This window comes from Macaca mulatta, chromosome 3 (genome assembly GCF_049350105.2).
Source record: "Macaca mulatta isolate MMU2019108-1 chromosome 3, T2T-MMU8v2.0, whole genome shotgun sequence".
Classification (NCBI taxonomy): domain Eukaryota; kingdom Metazoa; phylum Chordata; class Mammalia; order Primates; family Cercopithecidae; genus Macaca; species Macaca mulatta.
Genome location: NC_133408.1, coordinates 187922350 through 187944829, shown reverse-complemented (window position 1 = coordinate 187944829; position 22480 = coordinate 187922350). Strand labels below are relative to the sequence as shown.

Genomic DNA, 22480 nt, shown 5'->3' with positions numbered 1-22480 from the left:
CTCTTCTTCTCGCTCTGTCGCCCAGGCTAGAGTGCAGTGGTGCTATCTCGGCTCACTGCAACCTCCGCTCCCCAGGTTCAAACTATTCTCCTGCCTCAGCCTCCTGAGTAGCTGGGATTACAGGTACCTGCCACCACACCCAGCTATTTCTTGAAATTTTAGTAGAGACAGGGTTTCACCATGTTGACCAGGCTTTTCTGGAGCTCCTGACCTCAGGTGATCCACCTGCCTCAGCCTCCCAAAGTGCTGGGATTACAGGCATGAGCCGCTGCACCCAGCCTGTCTTCCATTTTCATCATTTGAGCTGCCCTGCAGCTTGAGGCTGTGATATGTGAGTATGTGATAAAAAGCAATTGCGTACCACATACTTAAAATAGATAGTATGCTATCATATGTTATGATTGAGAATGAGTAACAAGAAGCCAGTGGATCAGAACGTGTGGAAATTTATCTTTTAAAAGTTAAGCCCATCAGCAAGGGACTGTGGGTTAAATGGAACGCTTGGCAGTTGAGGCACTGTATTTCACAATCTTTCAAAATCTGTGCTCCCATTTGTTGACAGAGTAATCTAATTCTGCCCCATGTAGGAGGCTAATGGTAATATCAAACCTCAGAAGATCCCAGATAAACATCCGACCAGCCAATAGGACATTTCCATGCTTTATATTCTGTAGGTTATATTACCAAAACAATAGCTATTTTGGGGTTTTCTTTCTAAACACAAAATTACAATTTTTCAAACTACACATGCCCTTTTGGAGATTCTGATATGGTCCTTGCTCTCAGTTGAAGAAAAATATATTGTTACGGAATCTTAAGAAAAATGACATGAAAATGTGTTCTTAAAATATTTTTACATAAAAAAGTAGGTTACAAAACAGTATGTGCCATATGATCTCATTTTTATAAAAAAAAGTATATATAAATGCATAGAAAAATGTTTAGAAATATAGACACCAAAATGATAATTTAAATATATTAGAATGTGGGATTATAGCTGAATTTTTGTTTTGTCCTTTTTGCTGCTCTGAATTTTTAAATCATTCAACAATAAACAATACTTGTATAATTTTAAAGTTACAATCTGATAATTTCCACTTTCTCTGGCAAAGATTGGTGACTTTATAAGCAACTCTATTCTGTAACAACTATTTAATCAGAAAGATCAGTTTATCAAAATGTGGAGAATAAGATTTTACTTAAATGCAGAAAATTAGAGGGCATTTAAAACTAGATTGAAATATTCCTCCTTATTTCTTACCTGTTTTTAGAAACTTGAGAAGATGTTTTTTAAAAAGAGAGTGGTCAAACTTTACCATAACATAATTTTGAACAAGATGTAAGTTCTTTTTTCCTGTTAAAAATGGCTAAAAACAAGGGCATGCTATTTTTCAAAGTAAAATCCTCACAGGTCTGAAGTGCCAGCATGTTCTGATGTTTAAACTAATGTATACAGGAACCAGAATGCAGGATGAGCATAATTCAGTGTTATAATTACACTTGACAGATATACACTGCTTCTATTATTCATTGGCTCTGGTTGCACTTACCCAGAAAGACTCTGTAGAATACTAAATATCAACCACTCTTCATAAAAAGTCATTTGGCATTCGCATCAGTTCTCATCAGAGGAATCAAACTCAGAGATGCAGAAAACCAAATTTGATCATTTTAACACCATCCGCAAAGGCAAGCAAAATGAGTAATTTCCGACAAGGCCTGAGGTCCAGCCAGCTTTCATTTGTCAAGCTCTTAACAGATAGGCGGTGGGTTATTTCTCTAGAGAGAGGTATCTTTGAAGTGCTCCTTGGGCTTCGGCTTTACTCCTTTCAATTGCTTCCATGCTGCATGGTCTTCCTCCCCCACCTGCATTTGCCTATGCTGTTTTCTCTCCAGAAAAATGCCCTTATTTCATTTTTGCTTGTCATCCTTCAATGCAAATCAAATGTTGCATCTCCTGGAAACCCACCTTGGTGTCTTTAAAGTTGACTCCTTTTTGGTGTCATAGTACTTGTGAGACAGACCACTAATTGTTCACGGAAAGTTTCTTTCCCCTTTTCATCATCACCCCTGCAAAGCTGCTATCCAGCCAGTAGCTGCCTTCCCGGTCCCTGTGCATCCAGGTGGAGACATGTGACTAGCTCTTACCAAAGGGAGGAGGGCAGAGGAACGTGTTCACTCTGGTTCAGCATGGTCAAGAAGACAGAATGCTTCTCCATCCTCCCTTTCTCTCTTTGCCAACTAGACTTCTCGGGCTCTAGAAGATGGTGAAACCAGATAAAAGGAGTCTGAATCTCTAAATCACTGTGTGGAAGGTCTTCATGGACTAGAGCATAGCATGCATGTTATTATTGTTATTTTATTTAAGACAGATTCTCATTCTGTTGCCTAGGCAGGAGTGCAGTGGTGCGATCTCAGCTCATTGCAACCTCTGCCTCCCTGGTTCAAGCGATTCTCCTGCCTCAGCCTCCTGAGTAGCTGAGATTACAGGCACCTGCCACCACACCTGGCTAATTTTTGTATTTTTAGTAGAGACAGGGTTTCACCATGTTGGACAAGCTGGTCTCAATCTCCTGGCCTCAGGCGATCTGCCCACTTCGGCCTTCCAAAGTGTTGGACTACAGGCGTGAGCCACCATAATATCCATAGCATGCATATTAGACTGTCATATGGCTGCAGAAACCTGGGGTTTTATTGAGTTTAGCAACTATCTTATTTTTAAAGAAGATTACATAAAGTTCCTAACTCTCTTACGACCTCAGCCTGTCCTGTGTAGCTTGAATCAACACTCAACTACAGCAACAGCAGATCTCTTTATGGTTAGCTACGGAATGTGAGTGCTATGTACAATGCAGTGTGTACATTAAAATACATTTCAGGTTCTGAATGACTAGATCAGAAACTTCTAGAACACAATCCCCTTGTAAATTGAGAAGTACCTAAACTAAAAAAAAATTAAAAAATTAAAGGTAAAACAGCAATACGAAAGAAATAGAAATGTCCTTTTTTTTCTTAAAGAAGATGTATTTTTACTATGACCCTACTCCTGTATAAGATTTCATGTAAGTCTTTATGTTTCCCCATTTCTTCTCAAGGTTCCTACTTGATTGCTATTAAAAATTGTCTTGTAATTTCAGCAAAATTCATCTTAAGACAACTCCCTGAAAATTTTCATTTATAACAAACTGTTTTTATTTCTTGTTGCAAAATTTGTATAGATTGAGGGGATACAAGTACAAATTAACAAACTTTGTATAAATTTTCCAGTTGACATCCAATTGGCCAGTGTTTTCTTATATGGTTTTAATTTCAGTGTTTGATAGCTTATAGAAACCTAGCACTTGTTTTACTTGTAGTTGTCTTTGGCCTTTTGAGACATCCTTTGGTTCTGAGATTTTTTAAGTAATCTATCCCAGTCCCTCACTATATTTAAATGAAGCTCTACTCCCTGATTTATTGTATCTACTTTTTAAAAAAAATATATATAGGAAAAGCCAGCTTTGAATTAATTGGTCCCAAGTGTCATCCTTAGTTGAATCAGTTCTCCAGCATTAGCAACACACACTGACTGACTGTTAACTCTTTTCTTGAAGCATTTGTTTTTATAAAAATATCAAACCTATGGAGATACTGTTAGCTCCTAGAATGGCAGATGGAAAGTCTCTAACCGTATTATAATTTAAACTTTTCATATGTATTTGTGCTTTTCTCATTAATCCGTGTGTTCATTATCATGCAATAATAGCATAGTCTTTCTTCCATCTGTCTCAGAATGTGTGAATTCAAGCTTCTTTGATTTCTTCTCTTAGAGGGCCTGTTGTCTTACAGGCGGTCATAGGCAAGCCAATTCTAGCTGTTTTTTGACACTTTAATATGCCATCTATTAGAAGGGAAAGGTTTCATGAACTACCACAGAGAGTAAATAACATGGAAATCATTGGCAGGGCACAGTGGCTTGTGCCTGTAATCCCAGCACTTTGGTAGTCCAAGGCGGGCACATCATGAGTTCAGGAGTTTGAGATCATCCTGGCCAACATAGTGAAACCCCGTCTCTAATAAAAATACAGAAATTAGCCAGACGTGGTGTCGTGAGCCTGTGCCTGTAGTCCTAACTACTTGGGTGGCTGAGGCAGGAGAATTGCTTGAACCCAGGAGGCAGAGGTTGTGGTGAGCCGAGATCGCGCCACTGCACTCCAGCCTGGGCAACAGAGCGAGACTCCATCTCAAAAAAAAAAAAAAAAAAAAAAAAAAAGAAAAGAAAACATTAGAATCCAAGAGAGTGAGATAGAAGACAGAAGATAAAATCAAAAAATTTTAATGAAACTTCAGCATGTCTTTGGAGTAATCATAGACTACTCCATTCAGACAAATGCTATGTGAAGATGCTGACTAATGAGGATGCCTGCTACTTTCCAGGCAATGCACCTAATGAATTGTCTTGTAAAAATGTTGGCAGTTTTAGGGAAATGAAGACTTCTGTCTTATTTATGTTTTATATTATAAATCAAGATGCAAAAATGATAAAAAATATTTTGTGTGGGCAGGATTTCAATGAAGGGGAAGCAATTACGGAACAGGCAGAGACACAGTCAGTCTTAGGAAACTGTAGTGGTATCCAGGGAATATCAGTAGCTGGACATAGCTGAAGTTCTGGCACATGGTGTTGGTGGGTGAGGGGCAAAGCTTGTATGCAGTGGGGGGAAAAAAACTTTAAAAATTAAGTTAAGCCATAAATCACTTACCAAGCTTGGGCTTGTACTTTGTCTTATAAGGCACAGGGGGAATCATGTGGTCTGTAAGGAAAGGAGTAACTGGACCAGATCTGTAGAAATTTGGCCTCACTAGGGAGGGTGGTTATCAGGAGAGAGGGACTGGAGTAGGGGAGTCAAATTGTGAGCCTGTCTGAATCCAGAATCCAGGGATTTCAACTAGCAAAGCCATCCTGGGAGGTAGAGACGCTTGGGGGTGATTTTGTTATCTTTGCATCTATGTTCCAGCTGCCTTTTGTGACTAGTTGGAATTGATACTTTCTTTGGCGTTGTTCTGGTATGATGGCTTACAGGAAGAATAGCATTTCTTTATATGAAAAATGCAGTGTTCTAGCAAGATACACAGTCTATCCCCTATGGGGAGGTTAGTAAAACTTTAAATAGGACGTTGAGTTTTCTAATTTGAATAATGAAGGAGATGGCCATGACATTAACTAAGTGGGAGCCACAGGAGGGGGCTTCTGGGTGAAAATGATGGATTTCAATTTTGATATGTTGAGTTTGAGGTATCATGGGCCATTCTGGTGGCTCCTTAATTAGCATTTACAACAAGGTGGCAATAATGTTAGGAGATCTCCTGACTACATTTGGTGAAAGCATGTATGCTGACTGGAATTATTGGAAGCAGATGTGTTTTATTGTGGCACATCCCTCCCCACATCATCTTTAGGAGAACTGAGAACTCTGGCATGAAAAGTTAAGGTGCTGCTTGGCTATGAGTTCACTTAGGTTGGGAGGTGGTAAGGCACACTGGATGCTGATGGTCTCCGACAGGTTTGCAGAATTGTTAATGGTAGACGAGACCTTAAATACCATCTTGTTCAACCTTCTTGTTTTACAAGTGGACATGATAAAGGCTGGAGAGGTTCAAGGACTGGTCTATGGTCAGTCAGGTTAGAATCCTGGTCTCTCTCAGCCTAGTTGAAAAATTGAGTGTTTTATTAACTTTTTTATCATTCAAGATTTTCTCAGAGCGGAGGTTTTCTCTTTTTCTACTTTTCCATTCAACTGTAATTTATACACGGTAAAATGTGCATATCTTAATGCACAGCTGGACACATATGTAAAATATGCAATCATTCCTTGCATTAAGATAAAGAATATTTCTACCACTCAGAAAGTTCCTTTGCACACCCTCCTGGTTGACATCAGCTGTCCCCAGGAATAGTTACTATTCTGGCTTCCCTGCAGTAATCTATGTGGATTACTTTGGTTTATTTTCAAGCATCACATGAAAGAAATCAGGACATACTGTCATGTATGTACAATGTAATGTCTTTGAGGGAATCCTGCCTCTGATGTTTACTTTCTTTTTGTTGTCCTAAAATGCCCTTGGCTATGTAAATAAGCTGGAGTTTAATAGGGAGAGTCTAAGGACACCAGATCTCTAGTGAGGTCTTGGGGAGCCTATGTCCTGGACTTCAGCTGGTTTCCAAAGCAGAAGTTGAGTCCCAGCGGAGGGACGAGCTATCTCTTTGGGTGTGACCGGTAGTAGCCTGCCCTTGGTTACTCGGAATCCAGGATCTGGGCCCAAGGCAAAGGAATTCTTACCAAGAAGGTGGTTGTAACTTCAAAAGGAAGAATCCTCCTGGTACCAGGAAGTGCCAACAGAGCGAGCTCACCATCCCCACGACGGGGAGGAAAGGCGATGTGGAGAGACTGGTGTTATGTAGCACCCATAGGAGCTGCCATGTGAGAGGGCTGGTCAGGAGGCCTGGGTGGTCTTCCAAAGCCACCTCTGAAGTGTGGTGGGACAGAGGCAGAACCCTAGAATCTGTAGAAAGATGTCACTCTGTCTGGTCAGCTTAGGAGGAATTCCCAATCCTCTCTGGAAATTTCCAGATCAGGACATGAGGGGACCAGTAAACTCTAAAGTAACTTGAAATATTTTTATATCCAGAAGATATTCTATTCTAAAATCCATCCTCATAACTCTAGGATACCTCTACTGTACCTTCAAATAACTGTCCCTTCAGTGTAATTGGCAAAGAAATCTGGATAAATTTAATCCAAATTGATTTACCAATTATTTATATATCTTTTAATACTTAATAAGAACAAAAAGCTATTATATGAAAACCTTTCTTTTTTTTTTTTTTTTTTTTTGAGACGGAGTCTCACTCTGTTACCCAGGCTGGAGTGCAGTGGCACGATCTCAGCTTACTGCAAGCTCCGCCTCCCGGGTTCACGCCATTCTCCTGCCTCAGCCTCCCGAGTAGCTGGGACTACAGCCCGCCCACCATCAAGCCCGGCTAATTTTTTTGTTGTATTTTTAGTAGAAACGGGGTTTCACCGTGTTAGCCAGGATGGCCTCGATCTCCTGACCTCATGATCCGCCAGCCTTGGCCTCCCAAAGTGCTGGGATTACAGGTGTGAGCCACTGCACCCTGCCATGAAAAGCTTTAATATAGCACAAATTTCATCTTTAGTTTACGTTTATTTTTGGTCTATAAAACTTCTTTTTGGTCTATAATTCAAATCAAAGGTTTAAATCGAGAAGTTAGAGAACTTTTTTTTAAATCACAAGTGTTGTTATTAAATATTCAGGTCTTCAAATTTTATTTTTGGGGAGAGAATAATTTTTTTTTCTTATGTATAGTAATGACCAAGTCAGAGTCGTTTTTCAGATCCCAAATGTTGAATACAAATTGAAACCATAATTAGACTTGCAAAGTAGTAGAAACACTAAAAGTCTTCCTATATCCATGTTGATAACCCAAGTTGGCTTGGCTAATTAAAAAGAAAAATCCAGAGACCCGGCATGGTGGCTCATGATTGTAATCCCAGCATTTTGGGAGGCTGAGGCAGGTGGATCGCTTGAGTTCAGGGTTTGAGACCAGCCTAAGCAATATGATGAAATCCTGTCTCCACAAAAAATACAAAAATTAACCAAGTGTGGTGGCATGCACCTGTGGTACCAGCTACTTGGGAGGCTGAGGTGGAAGGATCATTTAAGTCTAGAAGGTGAAAGTTGCGGTGAGCCGAGATTGCACCACTGCACTCCAGCCTGGGCGACAGCGAGACTCTGCCTCTAAATAAATAAATTTTATATATATATATATATATGAAAAAATATATATATATACATATATATATATGAAAAATCCACATGCTATCACCTGATTTGTACTAATAAAAAACAATATATTTTTTAAAACATCCTAAATAACACCCCAACAGCACAACAGCCCAGTAAAGTGGAATTAGACATTCTTCACATCTACAAGAGTGAAACTGTTTAAAAATAAAAAGTTCTAACCTAGGTAATACCATTCAGGACACAGGCATGGGCAAGGACTTCATGTCTAAAACACCAAAAGCAATGGCAACAAAAGCCAAAATTGACAAATGGGATCTAATTAAACTAAAGAGCTTCTGCACAGCAAAAGAAACTACCATCAGAGTGAACAGGCAACCTACAGAATGGGAGAAAATTTTTGCAATCTACTCATCTGACAAAGGGCTAATATCCAGAACCTATAAAGGACTCAAACAAATTTACAAGAAAAAAACAACCTCATCAAAAAGTGGGCAAAGGATATGAACAGACACTTCTCAAAAGATTCATACAGCCAACAGACACATGAAAAAATGCTCATCATCACTCGCCATCAGAGAAATGCAAATCAAAACCACAATGAGATACCATCTCACATCAGTTAGAATGGCGATCATTAAAAAAATCAGGAAACAACAGGTGCCGGAGAGGATGTGGAGAAATAGGAACACTTTTACACTGTTGGTGGGACTGTAAACTAGTTCAACCATTGTGGAAAACAGTGTGGCGATTCCTCAAGGATCTAGAACTAGAAATACCATTTGACCCAGCAATCCCATTACTGGGTATATACCCAAAGGATTATAAGTCATGCTGCTATAAAGACACATGCACACATATGTTTATTGTGGCACTATTCACAATAGCAAAGACTTGGAATGACCGAAATGTCCATCAGTGACAGACTGGATTAAGAAAATGTGGCACATATACACCATGGAATACTATGCAGCCATTAAAAAGGATGAGTTCGTGTCCTTTGTAGGGACATGGATGCAGCTGGAAACCATCATTCTCAGCAAACTATCACAAGAACAGAAAACTAAATACCGCATGTTCTCACTCATAGGTGGGAATTGAATGAGATCACTTGGACACAGGAAGGGGAACATCACACACCGGGTCCTATTGTGGGGAGGGGGTAGAGGATAGGGACAGCATTAGGAGATATACCTAACGTAAAGGACGAGTTAACGGGTGCAGCACACCAACATGGCACATGTATACATATGTAACAAATCTGCACGTTGTGCACATGTACCCTAGAACTTAAAGTATAATAAAAATAAATAAATAAATAAAAAGTTCACTTTTGAAATATTGGAAGACAAATTGCCATTAGTTTACTTCTTCAGACTCATCAGTTTCTGTGTATTGCAGAATATTTTCTTCTGACTTTCTTGAGCATGTATATTGCAGAAGGCTGCATCTTGAAAATGAAAATTTTTCCTTCATATTCTTTCCTAAGATTAGTAGGACATTAGGTCGCTGCCTCCACATTTTTGTGGAGATATGTCTGCTAAATGCAAATACTTCCTCCCTGCCTCCACATTTTTGTGGAGATATGTCTGCTAAATGCAAATACTTCCTCCAAGTTATCCTGATACCTGAAAAAGCTCAAACTTGGGCAACATGGAAGCTTATGTTAAAGTATTACAACAGTTTCTGGTTGCTTTTCTTGAAAGTTACCTACTCAGTGAGCTTTTCCTTCAAAATTTCCCTCCAAAAATCCCCTTCACAAATGTCTTCTAAAATCTTATTTATTTATTTATTTATTTATTTATTTATTTATTTTGATATAGATTCTTGCTCTGTCGCCTAGGCTGGAGTGCAGTGGTGCAATCTCAGCCTCCTGGGTTCAAGTGATCCTCGTGCCTCAGCCTCCCGAGTAGCTGGAATTACAGGGGTGTGTCACCACACCCGGCTAATTTTTGTATTTTTAGTAGAAACGGGGTTTCACCATGTTGGCCAGGCTGGTCTTGAACTCCTGAGCTCAAGCAATCTGCCCATCTCGGCCTCCCACAGTGCTGGGGTTACAGGCATGAGTCACTGTGCCCAACCTAAAATCTCTTTTAAATTGTTAAACAAAAATAAAGACTGTATGGTCACTATTTGTTATATTATTAAACACCTTCAAACACTTCCTTCCTCTGACTGCAGTCCACCCTAAGGGGACCCTAACTTACAACCCTTAGAATTGTAACCCCTTTTCTGAGTGGTCCATATCTTGGGGCCAGGCGAACAGTTGGCCTATCCTTCCCTTCTCCGTGCTTCTTCCACTCTTATGGCTTTGAAGTCTTCAAACAGCAATGCGTCCACCTATGATTCATCCTCTCCCCGTTCACATTGTGGTCACTGTTTGAAACCCGGGACAGTAAAATTTGGGTCATGGATTCCCTGTCCATTTCACCTCTGGTTTTCACCAGTGATGACCTCAACAGTGACATAGCTGACCACTCAGCAACACTCTGGCCTCCCAGTGCCCAGATTTTCTCTGCAGCCTTTTGATACAACCTACAAAATTCCATTTCAATTTTCATTCTTCTTATCACCCAAACTGCTTTCCTGTGAAATCCTGAATTCAAAAATTTCACCAACTGTGACCTGTCCTTCCGCCTTTCCACATATTATTCCTTGTCTATATTTGGATCACCAGCACCTCAGTCGTGGTGATCTCCTTCTCCACCTAGATTTTCCGGGGCTCTCCATTCAGACTAGCACCTCATTCATTCATTTCATTCATTCAACAAACGCTTATTCAGTTCCTGCCACGTGCCAGGCATTATGGTGGCCCTGGAGATATAATGGTAACTAATGTTCCATAATCCTCGCAGCATGGGTGTATGATGGAGCCACACCTTTTTGATGTGTTCATGCCATCTATGACACTGTGCTTTTTTCCTTTGGCATTCTGAGCCTGAAACTTCCTTTTCCATTTATTTTGTGGCTCTGTTAAAATGTTAGCATCTTCAGGAAAACTTTTCTCCTTCAATCAGAAGTAAATGTTGCCTCATCTAAGTAACCACAGCATATTGCTTGCACCTCTAATATTATCCTATCCAAAATATTGTTTTATAGGCCGGCTGTGGGTGGTGGCTTACACCTGTAAACCCAGTACTTTGGGAGGTGGAGGCAGGCAGATCACTTGAAGTCAGGAATTCGAGACCAGCCTGGCCAACATGGTGAAACTCTGTCTCTACTAAAAATACAAAAAATCAGCCGGGTGTAGTGGCACACACCTGTGACACCAGCTACTTGGGAAGCAGAGGCAGGAGAATTGCTTGAACCCGGGAGGCAGAGGTTGCAGTGAGCCAAGATTGTGCCACTGCACTCTAGCCTAGATGGCAGAGAGAGTGAGAATCTGTCAAAAAAAAAAAAAAAAAAAAAAAAAACCAAACCAAACCATATATATATACATATATATGGTTTTATAATAACAGAGATTACTAGTCTCAAATAAAGAAAATGTGGTACACATACATCATGGAATACTACACAGCCATAAATAAGAATGAGATAATGTCCTTTGCAGCAACATAGATGAAGCTGGGGGCCATAATCCTGAGTGAAGTAACACAGGAACAGAAAACCAAATATTGCATGTTCTCACCTATAAGTGGAAGCTAAACATTGAGTATACATGGATACGTGTACTGAGGGTGGAGGGCAGGAGGAGGGAGAGGATGGAAAACTACCTACCTATCAGGTACTATGCTTATTACTTGGGTGACAAAATAATCTGTACATCAAACCCCTGTGACATGCAATTTGCCTATGTAACAAACTTGCACATTTACCCCTGAACCTAAAAAAGAGAAAGAGAGAGAGAGAGAGAGAGAGATTACCAGTCTCTCCCACTAGATGGTGTGTGCCTCTGGGATGGGGCCATGTCTTCTTCTTATGTTCATTTTAGGTACACACAGAGCACGTACTCAATAAATACTAGTTGAATGTTTAGATGACCATATATTTAGAAGCAGATCTGAGACTTGTCCCCAAATCTTCATTGCCCGTGTCATACTTCGCACTCTAACAATACAAAACGCTTGCAGTTTCCCGAACGCCCATCACACTCCCTATTCCTGTGTTTTTGTTCGCATTGCCTCTTCCTCCTAGAATTCTTTTCCCCATGCCTTCCTCTAACTCTTTTGCCTGCTCTTTATGACCCAACTGAAGCATTCCCTCATCTTCCCCTTCATTCCCAGGATAGGTCATATACTCTCCGCTGAATGTTCATAATACTTTTTGCCTATCATTGTAATTTACTTATTTTAATGATCAAAAGCACTATATCTGGAGTTGGCAGTGTCAACTATATGCTCCCGTTTCCTTAGCTGTAAAATGTGTATAAAACTTGGTGTGTAACATAAAAAAGTTAATACCTACAAAAGCTTCAGAACAGGGCCTGGCACTTGGAAAGCTCTCAGTGAAATCATGTATCCACACTGTCACTAACGTGCTTGTCTCCTTCACTAGGAGGTGGGTGCTGGGTTCTCCTGTTTCCACCTCAGGGGTTCCAGTGCCTCCCAGCAGCAGCAGTAGGGAAGGTGGTCAGTAGGTGGTGGCCCGAGGTTGGGACCCTGGTTATGACGGCCCTCTCAGTCAGAAAAAGGATCTAGAGCAGCCAAGCTAATCCTTTAAGGGTAACTGAAAAAATATATGGACAGATCCATGGTTGTTAGTGATGAAGAAAACTTTAGAGTCCAGGTTTTCTGATATCTGCTCTATAAATTTTTTCTTTAGCAATATCTCTTTGCCGTCTCAAAAATACTAACAAACAAACAAACACACAACAAAAACAACAACAAATTCTGATTTGGAAAGGCATTTCCTAGTGGGTGGTTTATGCTGTCCTCTTACTTCCACCTCTTCCCCTCACCGCTGTGAGGTGCTACGATGCTGGGTCTACCTCACGCCCACAGCCATGGGGACCTTGCTCCTTCAGCCAGTCCCTTTATCTCCTGTATCTCCAATCCCCCTTCTCTACCATATTTTTGTCCTTTATCTATATGAATGCTCAAGTCTCTACCGTCCCCAAACAAGAATAAACAAAACCACTCTGCCTTGATCTCCAAATCCACTTCCACTCATCCTAGTGATACCTGACTTTTTGACAGTGATGTCTACATGTTAAATCTGATGGTCAATTTATGTCCTTGTTTTAGTGACCTCTCAGCAATATCTAACACTCTGTTTTTCTTCTTGAAATGTCTTTTTTATTTGGCTTCTGGGTACCACTGTCTTCCTACTTCTCTGTTAGTTTTCTACAAACTAGTTTTCCTCCTTCTATTCCTTGAATGTGGTTTTCTCTTTCTTTTCTCTTTGTCTCTTTCTTTCTTGCTTGCTTGCTTTTTCTCTTTCTTTCTCTCTTTCTCTCCCTTCCTTCCTTCCTTCCTTCCTTCCTTCCTCCCTCCCTCCCTCACCCCCTCCCTCCCTCCATTCCTTCCTTCCTTCCTTCCTTCCTTCCTTCCTTCCTTCCTTCCTTCCTTCCTTCCTTCCTTCCTTCCTTCCTTCCTACCTTCTTCTCTCTCTTTCTCTGTCTCTTTCTTTCCCCTCCCTCCCTCCCTTCCATGGGGTCTTGCTCTGTCACTCAGGTTAGGAGGTGCAGCTGTGTGATCATAGCTCATTACTGCCTCAAATTCTTGGGCTCAAGGGATCCTCCTGCCTCAGCCTCTGGGCAGGAGGCTAAGGGACTACAGGTGCAGGCAACCATACCTGGCTAATGTTTTATTTTTATTTTTGTAGATAGCATTTCACCATGTTGCCCAGGCTGGTCTTGAACTTTTGGGCTCAAGTGATCGTCCCACTTCAGCCTCCCAAAGTGCTGGGATGACAGGTGTGAGCCACTGCACCCAGCTGGTTGTCTTTCTTGCACATCTTGCTTCCTCTCTCTACACATTTGTTTTGGGCAATCTCATCCATGCTGAGGGTACTGAATGCTTATTTCCTGATCCTCTAAGTGATGATGACTCCTAAACTGAGTTTCTGAGACCTCTCTGTTGGGTTCTAGACTTGTCCATTCAGCATCCTCTAGATGTGTCCACTTGATTAGATCCTCCTATAGCCCGCAGAGACTTAGTCTCAAAATATCCAGAATGCAATTTGTATTTTTCTCTTGAATGTCAAACCCCTTCATGAAAGGTGCCCCACTCACACAACATCAAAACCAGAAACATCGGTTTCATTCTAGGATCTTCCTGTCCACTTAACCCTCACCAGAATTTGTTGAATGTCTGTGGAATCTATCTCTTAAGGATCTTTCTTTTTTCTTTTTCTTTCTTTCTTTTTTTTTTTTTGAGACGTAGTCTCGCTCTGTCGCCCAGGCTGGAGTGCAGTGGTTCGATCTCAGCTCACTGAAGGATCTTCCATATCTACAATGCTTCATTGCTGTCTTCCTCTCTTTCTATGCATTCTGCCTCTATGTTAACAGAGGCTCCCATGGCACTTGTCTGGCTTCCAGCCTTTTCTCTGGTGAATGTAAATCTGATCAAGTTATGCCCTGGCTCTCCATAACCTTCGGGGTCAAGTCGAGCAAGCTGTTCCCCCAGGCAGACTACATTGTGTGCTCATCCCTGCCCTCCTTGCAACTGCTGGCCCCTCCCCTCCCCACTGCACCTGTCCCCTCTTGGGTCCTTCGGTTCAGTCCCCGACACCTTTGTTCATTTGGTGTTATCCTGAAACTTCCTTTTTTCCCTGGCTCCTGTTTTTCCCCCACCTTCTTCACCTGACTGACTTCTACTTCTCCATCAAAATTTAATTAAAGCATTCCATCCCTGGGAGGTGCTCCTTGTCATGCCAGTCAGGTTTAAATATTCCCCTCGGTGCTCCCGGTCACTTTCTCGATGTCTGTTCTGTGAGGCAGTGTGCTTTAAGGTTAACAGCAAGGACTTTGGGACAGACACAGAATGTTTGGGGTCAAACCCCAGCTCTGCCACTTCCTCACTGTATGATCCTGTCCAGGCAACATACTCATGCTGTGCCTCAGTTTCCTCGTTTGTAAAACGGAGATGTGAATGGTAGTATGCACTTCACAGGGTGGTTAGGAGTGTGAGATGATTCATGTAAAATGCCTGGAACAAGGCCTGACAGTTTGAATGAAGCTGAGCTATTTTTGTTATTATCATAACTCCTGAGTTACTTGCCTGCTTTCTAAAACAAACAGAAAGATCTTTGAGGGAAATAAATCACACTTGATTTGACTAAATTCCCTCAGCACTAGCACTGTAGTACCTGGGACATAGTAGATACTCAGTAAATACTCATTGAATGAACGAATAAATACTAATAGTAAATACATGAAGTATAGGGTTAAAATGTTACCATTAAAGCATGCTAATGAGTGCGATTGCCCTAATTTTATCTCTGTGTTTTTCTACTTGTGCATAAGATGCTGATGGTGTCTCATTAACTTACTGTACACCGACTCACTGTTTTCTGAGTCAAGAATCTTCCACTCTTGACAGAAGGGCACAATGTAATTAATTAACAGAACTGTTATTCTGGAAAGCAATATGTAGTCATGAACTGTGACAAAATTCCTTTGAGATACGCTCAGAGAAACAAAATGTGAATTCCTGTCAGAAAGGGATCAGAAGGCCTAACAAGGAAAAGGGAAAACACAGAGACAGTTCTGAAGAGTTTAACTTCAGAATCAACATTTCCTGAGGCTCCTCTGGTAGCCCGCCACTGCTGTGGAAACAATTAGGTTTGCAGAGTGATTCCTCAGCACAGGGAAGTGGGCCTGAGAGAATTCTCTACCCAATGTCTCAGGAATCCTGACAGCGAAGCGTCTGACTGAAAAAGTGTGATCAGTGGCCAGGCGTAGTGGTTCACACCTGTAATCCATGCACTTTGTGGGGCCAACGTGGGTGGATCACGAGGTCAGGAGTTCAAGACCCTCCTGGCCAAGATGGTGAAACCCCGTCTCTACTAAAAATACAAAAATTAGCCTGGTACAGTGGCGGGCACCTGTAATCCCAGCTACTTGGGAGACTGAGGCAGGAGAATTGCTTGAACCCGGGGGGTGGTGGTTGCAGTGAGCCAAGATCACCCCAGTGCACTCTAGCCTGGGTGACAGAGTGAGATTCCGTCTCAAAAAAAAAAAAAAAAAAAAAAAAAAAGAAAGAAAGAAAGTAAAGAAAAAGTGTGATCGGTGAGACGGCAACAAATCTCCAACATGGCCATTTTTTTCTGCATGTTCTTCATGAAAGCGCCACTTCTTGTTTACTTTGTAGTTTTTCTTAAGTACAGAAGTCTGCCTCCCTCTCCCTGAGACTCCTTTGAACCCTGATGGAGATGATATATAATGATGGCATCTAATATGCGCCATTTGGGGATCAGGAAAAGGTCTTTCCAGCCTTGCTGGTTATTAGTAGATTCAGGGGCTCTGAGGAAAGATCGGAGGCTCGAATCTGTGTCTCGAACCTTTCACATGTTTTGGCCCAGAGTAAAGGATACGGTGAAAGGAAGGTAAACGACAAAAGGAGGCTGTAATTCAACCTGGGCCACATGGTTTTAATACTGTGGAAAGCGCTGGAAAACTCTGAAGACAGCTCTAAAGATTTTTCATAATTAGAAATTAGTGGCCTGGTGCAGTGGCTCATACCTGTAATCCCAGCACTTTGGGAGGTCAAAGCAGGCACATTGCCTGAGCCCAGGGGTTTGAGACCAGCCTGGCTTACATGGCAAGACCCCGCAATGACAAAAAGCACAAAAATTAGCCAAGTGCGGTGCCACACACCTGTAGTCCCAGCTACTTGGGAGGCTGAGGTGGGAGGATCACCTGAGCCTGGGAATTCGAGGTTGCAGTGAACCATGATTGCGCCACTGCACTCCAGCCTGGGTGACAGAGTGAGACCCTGTCTCAAAAAAAAAAAAAAAAAAAAAGAGAAAAGAAGAAGAAATTAGAAGGCCGAGTAGAAACACCTGCTGTCCCTCTATCTGGTTTGTGTTCCTTCCCACCCAGGTGTGGCTTTAGAAAACATGAGGACATAAAATAAAGATGGGGGGAATCCAAGTACTTTTATAGAAACTTATAGAACCACTGAAATATAGAACTGGTAATTTTCTTTTGTGGCCACAAAATCTTTCTAAAATTTGATCCGACTTATGTAGAAGTCAGAAAATAGTTTGATTCAGTTAGTTAATTTTAACTGAGGGAAGCGAGAATCCCTTTTCAATTATTCTTATCCGTAATTCAGTAAAGGGGGGATTTTAGTTAATTAATTAATTTTAATTCTAGGACCAGGATAGGCTCAGTCTCCCTTTCAATCAGACCTGGCTCAGATCAGATCCGCCATGAGCATCCTTGGAAGATGATAATTACAATAACTACTAGACACTGAAATAAATGCTTTATGAATATCTAAATTCTATTCTCACAACCCCACAAATTAGCATTTCTTTTTTATAAATCCGAAAATTAGGATTCAAAGAGATTAAGCAATTTACCTGATGATGTGGAATTGAACCTGAGAATGCTACTGTGAATCCAACAGCATTTCAGCAGAAATGGGAAATGGATTTGGGATTAATCTTAGAAAAGACCCAGGAACATAAGCCGTCAGTTAAAGGGGACAGACTTGGGGAAGAGAGACTTTTTGATATGCTGAGCGTAAGGCTGAGGTTTTGCAAAGGGACAGGGGACACAGCCTGGCCTCGTCCTTGTGGTTGATCTGTGGTCTCCCTGACTCTCACAGCCAATGGAGTTCAACATTTGCAAATAATCAACCAGCCTAGAAGTCAGGGGACTGTAACTTCCAAAAGCTGAATTGGGGCCCTGATGATTAAAGGGTCCAGGTAGGGCAAGCATTGCACTTAAGTCTTGTGCAGTGAAACCCCACCTTCCACCGACGGAGCTCCCCAAGCCTGAATGCCCCCTTATGGTGTTTGCTCCAAGGCTGGTGAGCTGAGCTAAACAGCATCCTCTCTAGTTCTGCCTCTTTTGTCTCTGTATCTTTGGCTAAGTACATGACATCCAGAACTCACTTGTAGAGGGTGTGCAGGTGTGGGTCCTCTTTAGGAAACCTGCAGACTCTGTGTCATGGAATCACCCAGTCCTGTGGTCTCTGCAGCCTCCTGAACTCATGCGGATGTCACTAGTTATCATTCCTGTCTTCCTTGACACAATTTCCCTCACTCCCTGCTCCTCAGGTCAAGGCACACACCCCTCGTCTACTTTTGACCCCTTCTCTTTGGAAAAGAGCCACACAAGACATGAAGCTGTAAATAAACCTTCCTCTCCCACATTCTGAGGGCAGTGTGTTCTCTCTCGTCTTCTTGAATAACTGCTTGAGAATCTGGATGCGCCTGCTTCCCTGAGAGCATCCCAAGGACAGGGACTGAGGTTGGGGGCCCACACTCAGGCTTGTGTGTTCCCCTCTAGTCCTGCTGCTGGAACAAAGGAAACCTTTCTTGTTTGAATCAAAATCAGGGCCCGGACCACCCTGAGGTGACGAAAGTGGCTCGCCATGAGTTGACAAGGAACTTAATACTCACACTTCAGCTCCAGCTTGATGAAATCTTCCTTTCCCATATTTTCAAGAAACACTCCCCAGGGGGTCAATGTTTTGAAGTAGAAAGAAATGTCAGCGCTAGTTTCCCCTTGGAAGGTAGAGAAATGCAGGTAGGAGGATGGGTTTGGGAAAGAGGCGGCATTCCAATAATTCCCTGTGGGAAGAAAACAAAAAAATCAGGTTAACTCACACCCTGATCAGCCTAGTCATGTAACAGATACCCATTTCTTGAGTTTAATGAGTACCATTAGCAATAGTCGTTATTTTCTCTCATCCTGTTGAACAACATTGGACCAAATCCCCACGAATATATCTCTGACTTTCCAAAAGTTATATGTGTGTCTATATAATATTCATTTATGTATAAAGATATTAAAAATATTAATATACACAATCTATATACAATTAAATATTAATATAGAATTTCTATAAATTATACAATAACATATTTTATAATATTTATAATAAACAATATTTTATAATTATATAATAATAAAGATTGATATAGTTGGGGTTCCTACCAAGGATTCCTATGGGAGTCTAAGAAGTAAATGCCAATAGATGTAACAATTCGGGGAAGTCCCTGGGGTTACTGTGTGGCTGGCTGGGGGCTGTTTTGAACTCCTGCGTATGTCCTGGTGGCTTTGGTCTGGTGCAAACAGCATCTGAGATAGACCTCAGGATGACAAAATAAGAACAAAGTTTTTGGTATTTTGCTCTCGCTTTTCATCCATCTCTGCCTTGGAAGAGCCAGCGCCCACTCCCGCGTCAACGGCCCCCCAGACACCTGGGGCAGGTGCTTCAGGAATACAACTGACAAGCCCAGAGGAGGTGAGGAGCCAGGAAGAAGGCAGAAGTGACCAGGCTAGGCTAGCGCAGCTTCCTCACCTCTCTTGCGCCAGACTCCCAGAGGCGAGCTGCCTTCTCTTCCCTTCCTACTTCCTCCTGGGGACTGCAGGTGAGGCTCTGGCCTGTGGGGTTGTTGTATGATATGGGGATGAGGAGTGAGCCCACCAAATGGCTCTCAGCCAGCCTCTATCCTTGAGCTCTTGGAGAAGATGTGATTGTACCAGCTGCCTCTCCCCACTCATTGTCTGACAGAGCGGCCAGTGTTTCCAGGAGAAAATCAGCTCACAGGATGCAATAAAAACACCAAACCGCGTTATTCAGATTCCATTAGGACAGATGGACCAAGAATTTAATATGGGATCAAGAGTTGGCTCTCAACTTCATCTCCAGGGGAGAAATTCCTTTTTAATGTGCACATGTCTGAGTACATTTACTATCACAGCTAAAGACTAAAATATATGGGTGTGATTTAAAGCAGTTACTAAAGCCTTTAGCTCTAATACTAAACCCCAAATGTACGCTTTTAAAAAAACACAGTATTTGCTATATCTTTTCTCCAAAAGGCACAATGAATCAACTAAGTGCATTCCGTTAGTTTCTGTTCATACACAAATGATATTTTTCCTTCCTTTTATGCAAATTATACACATATGCAATATTAAATTGAGCTATTATTTTCAAATAAAAGTTACTTTGTGTTGGTTCTGCCATGCTTAAGTCATAGTTTTAAATCATGAAATATTAATATATGGTCTTATTTAATTAATGCTGTTTGTTTTTGTTTTTAGAAATGTCTAGAATATAGCAACATCTAGATAAGTCCCCAGGCATGTTAAAAGATAAATTTCGGCATATGAAAATCTTATCATGTTTATTTGGACATTCAGTGATTCGTGAATTGGGCAGTACCAGAATCCAAGTTGTCTCCTGGGGTGCGGGGTTGGAGACAGAGAAATGTGTTTGTGGACGCAAGACAAAGAAACCGTTTGATTGGTTAATGCGGAAAGTCTTTAGTTAGAGGTTAGGTGGTGGTTTCTGATTGCTGATAAGCTTAGCTTTGTTTCAGTATTTACAATGAAGAGGGTTTGACTTGCTTCCCTAGGTATCCAGGGCTCTGAAGCTGTCTCAGCCAATGGCATCCTTATTAATTACTGTCGCAGGCAATACATAAACAGAAAACTAGTGCAAAATATGTTTGTAAATATCTTAATTAGGGTAAAAACTGTTCTTAATGTGTTCCTGTTCTTAGTGCAGTCTTAAGCATTTTTTTTTTTTTTTTTTTTTTTTGAGACAGAGTCTCGCTCTGTCGCCCAGGATGGAGTGCGGTGGCGCAATCTGGGCTCACTGCAAGCTCTGCCTCCCAGGTTCAAGTGACTCTCCTGTCTCAGCCTCCTGAGTAGCTGGGATTACAGGTATGCACCACCACGGCAGGCTAATTTTTATATTTTTAGTAGAGATGGGGTTTCACCATATTGGTCAGGCTGGTCTTGAACTCCTGACCTCAGGTGATCCACCTGCCTCAGCCTCCCAAAGTGCTGGGATTACAGGCGTGAGCCACCATAGGCAGCCGCTATTTTTTTTTAAACAAACTATAAAATCATAGATTTCAGTAGGAGAAAATAGGTAAATAGGCTACTTTCTTCTTAGGGAGGAGAATATTGTATGATGTAGTGTAGGCTACTGGTTACAGGAACAGAAGGGCGCTTTATAAAGCTCAAGTTGCTATTTATCAAGGGTAAGCCTTCCTTCCGCCTGAACATCTGGCTTACTACACAGCAAGAGGCGCTCAGGTGCACCTCTGTGAGAAAACCTAAACCAACGCTCTCGCTCATCAGAGTCCTGAAGCTGGGAGGGAATAAAGATGAGGCCCAGGGCCAGAAGGATTCAGCTCATCCTAATTGGATGAGAGCCCTTTAAGGACCCCAGAGCCTGCAGAGATCAAAGTCCCCAGCCAGACTTCAGCCTTAAGCAAAGCAATTCTGTCTCCTTAGGCTGTATCCCCAGGACATGAAAGCAATTAACATTTTAAAATTTCAATCCAATCAAGTACCTTCTTATTTTCTGAGGTGGTGATGTATTAACAGAAGAGCAGTTGTCTAAAATGATTCTAGAAAAAGGAAAGCTAAAAGTAAAACATGTCAGTATTTATTTAAGGCCCAGCACTGGTTATTCAGACAGAAATATCCGCAGAGAGAAGAAAGGTAGCTCCATCAGTTATTCAAGTGTGATGAAATATCTCTATAGACCACAATTCCATTTATTCTAATTCTATGCTCACTAAGCAACTTCAATCTAATTTGATCTCTTGAATAGACTCATTCACAGGGAAGTCATGCCTTGTACAAATGGTTTTTCCCACTATCCTGGAAACATCTGGATTATCATATGATGCCTTTGGAGTTGTCAGTTGTGAGTTATCTCAAATCTCTGGATGAGCTTGTTAAATTCAGATTCTTCAGCAGCAACAGTGAGGACTCTACTCTGGATTACACTGATGGTAGGAAAGTAGGGGTGCGTGCTCAGGAGGTGCTGAGGGTGATCACTGGGGTCAGGCAGATGGTGTTAGAACTTCTGTTTTTATTTATGTTAAAAGTGCTATCCTTTAATATCGATTTTAGTTATACTTTGTAATGTACACTATATAAATACAGTGGTACATGGATGGAATTTATAAGTAAACAAGCTCGATGGGATGTGGGCTTAAAAGCTTTCAGTGAGTGGGGTACAAGTAATAAATCATGGATGCTTCTGCTCCAGCCCATGGTAACCATCTCTGAGTCCTGTTCTGAGGAATCTCTTGCCCAATCTCTGGGATTTTTTATTATAACAAGATGATGTGAGTGTTTTTCCAATGCTTATAGCGCTTCTGGATGCAAAGAGCTTCCAGCCTTATTATTGTTTGTTGATACTGCTCCCAACTGATCATACACTCCATGAAAGCTGGTATGAAAACATTTCCTCTCTGTAATCTTCGGCCTCTGAATATAGTCAGTACTCATAAATAATTATTCAATCAATAGAGAAGTGACGCGTAGCCCCTCTCATTTATATCCATTTTCACTCCTTTTACAAAGTCCTCATGAGACAGAATGTTCTTTATGGTAACCTGGGTATTAAAGATGCTAAATAAATATAAATAAAAGCTAAGGCTGCTTTAGCACCTACTGATAACTGGATACTGCTTCCACTAGCACACCATAATTCTCCTTATCCATGACTTTATTTCTGTAACTCCTTATAGACTTCATTGAACAATGCCATGCATTTGCAAGACTGATGGTATCATAACC

General features: G+C 41.4%; 1 protein-coding gene across 1 annotated transcript in view; it reads right to left on the bottom strand.

Moving 5' to 3' along the window:
- Positions 1-22480, bottom strand: part of CNTNAP2 (contactin associated protein 2) — a 2249322-nt gene that overhangs the window by 277754 nt on the left and 1949088 nt on the right. The window contains exon 16 of the mRNA XM_001094652.5: positions 18325-18495. Within this exon, the coding sequence (XP_001094652.1) occupies positions 18325-18495 (171 nt within the window). The remainder of the gene's footprint in view (positions 1-18324; positions 18496-22480) is intronic.